We start from the raw sequence: 8,528 nt of genomic DNA, 5'->3' as shown, positions 1-8,528 counted from the left end.
CCTCTGGTACTTGGGAGACCTTGAAATCTCAGAAGATGCCACCTTAGGGGAGCTGAAGTCTCAGGTCAGCCTTCCTCCTACAGCGAACCCTAGTGGTGATCTGGCTGCTTCCAGTGAGATATTAATATATTCTTCTATTTCCTTTTCCCTCAATTACAGTCTGTTCTGATATGGCATGTGTTATATGCCATGTTCAGTGGTGAGTACCTCACAGGCCACACACGCACACTGCTCAGGGGGCTCCCGGGCTCGTTCCGTCACCCTGTGGCTTCCTTTCTTCCCACTCTGACAGGCATGCTGTGCTTTCATTTGACTGTCTTCTCAGTGACTTGCAGCTTATGTTCATTTTGATTTTTTTAGGGAAACATTTGTTGGAACATTTGTAAAGCATTCACTTTATTTACATTGTTTTTGCACCATTGTGATTCATGTGTTAAATGTGGTTAGCAGAAGCTGTGTTGTCAGTTGCCCAGGAGGTCAGAATCTCAGCTTTATGTTAGAATGTTAAACTAGATATTGTATTGTTTTCTTGGACATTAATATTCACAGACAGAGTGCTCTGTCCAAATGGAAGGGCTCGGTTGAATACAACTCAAAATGCCTAAGAAGCATCTTAACTTTCAGTGAACTAAAATGAACATCCTTTTTCCTCATAAAGGAAAAAGTGTAGGGGCATGTAAGTTAAATACTAGTCATTGATTGACTTCTCCTGTGTATCCTCACTGTCTGAAATACCTTCCTCAAAAAAAGCAAATGATCTTATTCTCTTAAGAACAAGAAGGAAGCAACTTTTTTTCCTTATATTGGATTAAAAGATACAAAATGACTGTTTCTAGATTAAAAAATGGATGAATATTGGCCACATCATATAATACAACCTAAGTATATGAATAGATATCCACCTACAGGATTAGTACAGTGGTTTGGGCCTAGCAGTTGGATCCAGAGATTCTGCAGTATTTCAGAATAGAAAGTCATTTCCTTGGCAGAGCAAACACTGTTGAATGATAGTAGCACAGATGGAAATTGAAGACAAGTCCTTGCTTTTATTTGAGTAGCCTCTGCTTTTGAGTTATAGTCACATAGAAATTAAAGTTTCATTTTCTAAAACATAATCATTAAAAAGGAGCTTTTGGCTCAGAAAATAGAAAGTCACTTAGCTCTCAAGGTGATTTCAGCATAGAGGAATACAGAAGTGATTCAGGATTAATTTCATTTAAGAGAGATTCCTGTGGGTTTTGGTAGATATTATCATCACTTGAGATGCTGTCTCCCTCAGATGTCATTGTGTAGCGCTTCATTTTTTCCCTAAAGCAGTCTGCTTTTAAGAATGCCTTTTCAGTTGTCTGTGTCTTTTCTAGGCCATGACCTTGCCCTCCTTGGAGTTTTCCATCCCATCCCCAGCCTTCCTCAGAGCCTGGACAGTGGAAAATAAGCGCCCAGGCCGGCTCTTACGAGGCCACCAGCAGCAGCTCAAGTAGGTTTCTTGATGAGCACTCCCTCATAGCCCATTCCAGGTCATTCACATTGTCAGGTGGACAGCGCTTGTTATCACAAACTCTGAGACAACTTCAGTTTTTCGTATTAAGTAAAAATGTAATTTTGCCTGTTTTTACTTTGCTCCAGAGACTGTGAACAAAATTTTGAGTGGTTTTTCCCCCAGCTTTATTGAGATATTAATTGATATATAACATTGTATAAAGCTTCCCTGGTGGCTCAGATGGTAAAGAATTTGCCTACAATGCAGGAGACCTGGGTTAGGAACATCCCCTGGAGAAGGGAATGGCAACCCACTCCAGTATTCTTGTCTGAGGAATTCCATGGGCAGAGGAACCTGGCAGGCAACAGTCTGTGGAGGTGCAAAGAGTCGGACATGACTGAGCAGTTTTAACTCACTAACACTATATAAGTGTATTGATTTGACAGACATATGTTGTAGAATGATTTTACCACCATAGTGTTAGCTCACACCTCCATCACATCATATAGAGTCCACATGTAAGTGATGTTACACAGCGGTGGCCCTGTCTCACTTAGCACAATGCCCTCAGTATCTATCTGTGTTATCTCAAGCCACCGGATGTCCTTTCTTAGGGCTGCATAATATTCCTTCACGTGCATATGTGTGTGTGTGTGTGTGTATGCACACACCCATAAACCACACCTTTATCCAGTCTTTCAGTAAAGACACTAGGTTTTCCATATCTTGCCTGCTGCGCATAATGCTGCAATGAGCCTGGGAGTGCAGATAATCTCTTCAAAATCCTGTTTTCGTTTCCTTTGGTGAGGTACCCAGCAGTGGGATTGCTGGATCATGTGATAGTTCTTTTTTTAATTTTCTGAGGCACCTCCATACTGTTTTTCCATAGTGGCTGAACCAATTCACATTCCCACCGGCCCTGAACAAGGGCTCCCTCCCTCCACAGCCTCACCGATGCTTGTTCTCTCTTTTGTCTTTTCAATGATAAGTGTTCTGACAGGGGTGAGATGGTGTCTCATCATGGGTTTGGTTTGCGTTTCACTGATGATTAGTGATGTAGAGTACCTTTTTATGTACCTGTTGGCTATTGCTACTGCTGCTAAGTCACTTCAGTCGTGTCCGACTCTGTGCGACCCCATAGACGGCAGCCCACCAGGCCCCGCCGTCCCTGGGATTCTCCAGGCAAGAACACTGAAGTGGGTTGCCATTTCCTCCTCCAATGCATGAAAGTGAAAAGTGAAAGTGAAGTCGCTCAGTCGTGTCCGACTCTTAGCAACCCCATGGGCTGCAGCCTACCAGGCTCCTCCGTCATGGGATTTTCCAGGCAGGAGTACTGGAATGGGGTGGCATTGCCTTCTCCATGTTGGCTATTAGTATGTCTTTAAAAAATTTCTGTTCACATCCTCTGCCATTTTTTAGTCAGATTGTTTGCTTTTTGCTATTGAGTTGTATGAGTTCTCAATATAATTTTAATACTAACCCCTCAGCTTTGCAAATACTTTTCCTACTTCATAGATTGCTTTTTAAGTTTGTTGATGGTTTCCTTTGCTATGCAAAAGCTTTTTAGTCTGATGTAGTCCAACTTGTTTATTTTTGCTTTTAGTGTCAAATCCAAAAATAAATCATGCCAAAGCAGATATCAAGGAGCTTTACCCCACGGTTTTCTTTTGGGAATTTTACAATTTCAGGTCTTATGTTAAAATCTTTAATCAATTTTAAGTTGATTTTTGCATATGGTGTAAGATAAGGATCTAGTTTCATTCTTTTGCATGAGACTGTCCAGTTCCTCGCCCCTCCCCCCGCCCCACCCAGCACCATTTATTGAAGAGACTCTTCCCCATTGTGGGTTCTTAGCTCCCATGTTATAAACTAACTGACCAGAATGCGTGTGTCCATTTCTGGGCTCTCTCTTGTGTTCCACTGATCTGTGTGTGTTGTTTATGCCAGTACCTCACTGTTGTGATAACTATAGGTTTATAGTAGAGTTTGAAATCAGGGGGCATGATGCCTTCAGCTTTGTTCTTTCTTAGGAAAAGATTGCTTTGGCTATTTGAGGTCTTTTGTGGGTTTATAAAAATTTTAGAACTGTTTGTATTTCTAATTGCAAAATGCTGTTGAAATTCTGACAGGATTACATTGAACTTACACATTTGGTGGGGGGTGGCGGGTAGTGTGGACGTTTGAACAATATTCTGCCAATCCATGACCATGGAATCACTCCATTTATTTGTGTCTTCAATTTCTTTCGTCAGTGTCTTGGTAGTTTTCAGGATACAGGTCTTTCACCTCCTTGGTTAAATTTATTCCTAAGTATTTTATTTTTTTTGATGCTGTTGGGATTGTTTTCTTAATTTCTCTTTCTGATAATTGTCATTATATAAAATGCAAATGATTTTTGTATATCACAAATGATTTTGTGTCCTGCAACCTTAGTGAATTCATTTATTAATGTTTTTAATCTCTCTAGTTATTTATTTATTCCTGGCTGTGCAGGGTGTCCGTTGCTTTTTGCGCAGGCTTTCTGCAGTTGTGGCTAGTGGCTGCTGCTGCTCCTGCTCGTGGCGCGCGGGCTTCTCGGCGGGCTCGCTTCTCCTTGGACTGCAGGTTCTAGAGCGTGGACCCAGTAGTTGTGGCCCGCAGGCTTGGCTGCTCCGAGATGTGTAGAGTCTTCCCGGACCAGGGATCAAACCTGTGTCCCCTGCATTGGCAGGCAGATTCTTATCCACTAGGCCACCAGGGAAGTCCGCATTTATTTAAGAAGTTTTGTTTTGTTTTTTTGGTGGAGTCTTTGGAGGTTTCTGTAAATATCATCATGTCATCCACAAACGGAGACAATTTTACTTCTTATTTTCCAATCTGGATTCCTTTTCTTTGCTAATTGCTCTGACTAGCACTTCTGCTCCTGTGTTGGATATGAGTGGTATGAGCGCATCCTTGTGCTGTTCCTGATCTTAGAGGAAAAGCTTTCAGCTTTTCACTATTGAGTATGATACTAGCTGCTGCTGCTGCTGCTGCGTCGCTTCAGTCGTGTCCGACTCTCTGCGACCCCATAGACGGCAGCCAACCAGGCTTCCCGTCCCTGGGATTCTCCAGGCAAGAACACTGGAGTGGGTTGCCATTTCCTTCTCCAGTGCATGAAAGTGAAAAGTGAAAGTGAAGTTGCTCAGTCGTGTCTGACTCTAGCGACCCCATGAACTGCAGCCTACCAGGCTCCTCCGTCCATGGGATTTTCCAGGCAAAAGTACTGGAGTGGGGTGCTGTTGCCTTCTCCGATGATACTAGCTATGGGCTTGTCAAATAAGACCTTTATGGTCTGAATACCCAGTTTGTTATGAATTTTTAATGTGAAAGAATGTTGAATTTTGTCAAGTGCTTTCTCTGCATCTGTTGAGATGTTCATGTCTTTCATTCTGTTAACGTGGTTGTATTATATCAATTGATTTGCAAATGTTGAGCCATCTTTGCATCCCTTGCATAAATCCCACATGATCATAGTGTATGATCCTTTTAATGTATTGTTGAATTTGTTTTGCTAGTATTTCTTTGTGAATTTTTGCAGCTATGTTCATCATGGACATTGGCCTTTAATATCCTTTTCTTGTAATGTTATTGTCTGATTTTGATATCAAGGTAATTCTGGCCTCATAGAATGAGATTGGAAGTGTTCCCTCCTGGTTTTTTTTTTTTTTGAAAGAGTTTGGGAAGCACTGGTATTAAATCTTTTATCATCAGTAAAACCATCTAGTCCTCAACTCTTTTTTGTTAGGAGGTTTTTAATTGCTGATTCAATCTCCTTACTAATAATTGGTCTGTTCAGATTTTCTGTTTCTTCATGATTCTGTCTTGGTAGGTTGTATATTTCTAGGAATTTGCCATTTCTTCTCAGTTGTACAATTTGTTGGTGTATAATTTTTCATGGTAGTCTCTTAAATTTTCAGTGTTCTTATATAGTATACTGTTTCACTTAGGAATACTTGAAATTGGTTTTTTAAAAAACCTTTAAAAAATTAATATGTCATTCAGTATTGTTTTGTTTCATTTGTTATCAGGGAATATAAATTTGGAAAGAGAACTGAGATCTGCTTAGAGCCCCTTCAGAAAGAAGAAAACTTGGGGTAAGACATCCTACTACACATACAAAATTACATACATGTCTGATCACAACAAGGCTTCCCTGGGGGCTCAGTGATAAAGAATCCTCCTGACAGAGCAGGAGACATGGGTTTGATCCCTCCGTCGGGAAGATCCCCTGGAGAAGGAAATGGCAACCCACTCCAGTATTCTGGCCTGAAGAATCCCATGGACACAGGAACCTGGTGGGCTGTAGTCCATGGGGTCGCAAGAGAGTCGGACATGACCTAGCAACTAAACAGCAACTGATCCCAATGGATAGTTTCTTTACTATTAAGTTGTTAAAATGTTAAGCATTTTTTTTCACTGCTTCTAATGAGTCTGGCAACTTAAAACAGATTATATTCTAGAAATGTGTTTGTATATCTGGTATGTAGATCTTAGAATTCATTTTTCCATAAAAACAGATTAATTTCTCAGTCAGTCCCAGTGCATACCTAACCCATAATGACCTTGAATGTAAGCAAGATGCTCGCCCCCAGCTCTTGGCAATGCCTGAAGACAGTCTGTGGTCAGACTGATAGCAGCACCCGACATGCTGCTCCTCGTGCTGATTTTTTCATCCTGATACCCCCTGATGCATACTTGCTGAATTATCCATCGTCATCTGTCTCTCCTACTAGAACGTTCGCTTTGGGAGAGCAAGCACTCTGTTTCTTGGTCATTGCTGCGTCCCCAGTACCTAGGACAGTGCCTTTGTCACAGTCAGTTTGTTTATTGAATAAAGAAGCACCCCAGAGTTGTCCGTGATCAAACATAACTATTCTTTTTTTCATTATAGGACTTTCTTGTATAAGACATTTTTGTCAGTAACACTAAATACTAAGTTCTGCCTGACATGATGATTCTCATTGCCAGACATTCTTAGTACAAATTATATTACTCTAGTAGTTCCCTGGAGGGGAATTTCTGGATCAAATAGTATGGATATTAAATCATGAATTTAATGATTTATTTTAAGAGGATGGACATTTTAAACCTCTTAAAATAAATCATTAAATTCATTTCCATTAAAATCATTAAGGTATATCAATTTATGTTCCCACAAGCAGGGTTTCTAAGTATTTACTTCACCTCACTGTCAAGCCATCATTGAGTGTTGTCATTATTTAAATGTTTGCTAAATTGATAAATGAAAAATGGTTATTTTGTTTCATTTGCCTCAGTGCTTTGATTGCTAGTAAGATTGGGGCATTTGTTCAAAGGTTTGTAGGCCATTTATATTTTGTGGGTATGTGAATTGTTTCATATATATTGCCTGTTTTTAATGATGTCTTAGTAAAAAGTCTAATTTGTGTGAGCTCTTTCTATAATACAGAATATTGTATAATTTGACCCTCTGTCATTATCTGTTTGTGAGCAGTGTTTTTTTGAAGACCACGTTGTGTACTTACTTAGACCCCCTTCCCCATTGGCACTTCTGTCCTGGACCGACCTCCAGAGCACTCTTGCCCTCCCTCAGTGGGGACCCTGTCTCCTTGGGGTCCTCAGCAGCCTCTGTCTCCTCCTTGGCAACTCCTGCGTCTGCACTGACCAACCTCTGTAAGCTCTGGGACCTCAGCTCTGCTCCGTGATGCCGAAACACCTGCTCCCTCTGACAGACCCCTTCCCGACCACAGTCCCCCGCATTCAGTCCCGTCTCCTTTCAGCAGGCCTTCACTCTCCCTGTTGTCCATATCTACAGCTGCGTTTCCCTTTCTTTCAATAAAACACCAATATAATAGAAACACAGCATTAAAACTGTTCATTGTCTCGCCATCCTTAGAGTTTCCACTTCTCCTGTCTCCCAGGTCTCACCTGTAGTTTTTATTTTACGCCCTACTCTTTTACGTTTTTAAACACACTCCACGCATCTGAATTTCCACCTGACCTGTCTGAATGTTTCTTTTCTTTCTCTTCCTCCAAGGACCTCTTATCTGTGCTCTTCTCCTGCAGAGGTCTCCTTTGCTCTTACAACTACACCAGCTTCTCTCTCTTCCCAGCTCCAGGCCCTCAGTTTCTTCTCCAGCTTCATCACGGCTTGCTCTGACATCAGCACTTCCTAGGGAGTCGCCATGGCGGGGAACCTGGTCGCGTTGGGCCCCTTCCCTCTCACCACTTGGGTGTCGCCCTGCCAGCCCTTTCCATTGTCGCCAGTCCTCTTTCCTATGTGCTCCCTGGAGGAACTTCCCCAAGTCCACCTTCAGCCCTACCTGCTGCCTCCCCCGGGACTGTGCTATGGACTCAGAATGGGCGCTCAGCTCCATTCTGGCTCAGGAGTGAAGGAAATCAAAGTTCCCCACAAGCGTTCAGGGTTCGTTCAGGAAGGACCCCTTAGGCAAAGCAACAGAGTCAGAGGAGTAGCTTTGCCCTTCACAGCACCCCCTCCTCTGGTGGTAAATCTGACATGCGACTGTTTTCTGGCGCAGCCCCTGGGACGTGCTGCTGCGGACACAGATGCGCCTTCCTGGCAAGAGAGCCTACGGCCCGCCCGTGGACGTGCTGTGGGACACAGCCCGCGGCTGGACGGCCAGCTCCCTGAGGCAGCGAGTGGCCGATGTCTACTCACTTCCCGTGGAGAAAATTGAAATTGCCAAATACTTTCCTGACAAGTTTGCATGGCTTCCAGTGTCTAGTTGGGTAAAGTCGTGGGGCTTTCTCAAGAAAATTGAGCCTTCCTGGCATAACGAATAGATTAACTACCATTTTTCACAGACTGATAGGGTATTTACTAAGAATTTGAGGTTGAGTTTTTGTTTTAATTCAAGATGTTTAATTTTTCTGTAGAACCAGCAAACTACCAAAAGGAAAAAGAAGAAAAAGCAAGATAATTTGCAGGGTGCACCTTATTACTTGAAAGATGGAGATACTATTGGTGTTAAGGTAAGTTTTTCGCAGTAAATTTACCACTCTGAGAAAACACCAGAATCCAATGATT

At 42.2% G+C, this 8,528-nt stretch overlaps 1 protein-coding gene across 1 annotated transcript in view; it reads left to right on the top strand.

The window, feature by feature from the left end:
* Positions 1-8,528, top strand: part of USP40 (ubiquitin specific peptidase 40) — an 81,543-nt gene that overhangs the window by 67,835 nt on the left and 5,180 nt on the right. The window contains exons 26-30 of the mRNA XM_010841236.1: positions 1-64; positions 1,362-1,477; positions 5,530-5,595; positions 8,020-8,230; positions 8,378-8,473. The exon at positions 1-64 is cut by the window's left edge and continues 5 nt beyond it. Of these exons, the coding sequence (XP_010839538.1) occupies positions 1-64; positions 1,362-1,477; positions 5,530-5,595; positions 8,020-8,230; positions 8,378-8,473 (553 nt within the window). The remainder of the gene's footprint in view (positions 65-1,361; positions 1,478-5,529; positions 5,596-8,019; positions 8,231-8,377; positions 8,474-8,528) is intronic.

This window comes from Bison bison, unplaced genomic scaffold (assembly GCF_000754665.1).
Source record: "Bison bison bison isolate TAMUID 2011002044 unplaced genomic scaffold, Bison_UMD1.0 scf7180017864158, whole genome shotgun sequence".
NCBI classification, from domain to species: domain Eukaryota; kingdom Metazoa; phylum Chordata; class Mammalia; order Artiodactyla; family Bovidae; genus Bison; species Bison bison.
Note: the sequence above shows the minus strand (reverse complement) of the source record. Positions and strands in the feature narration are given on the sequence as shown.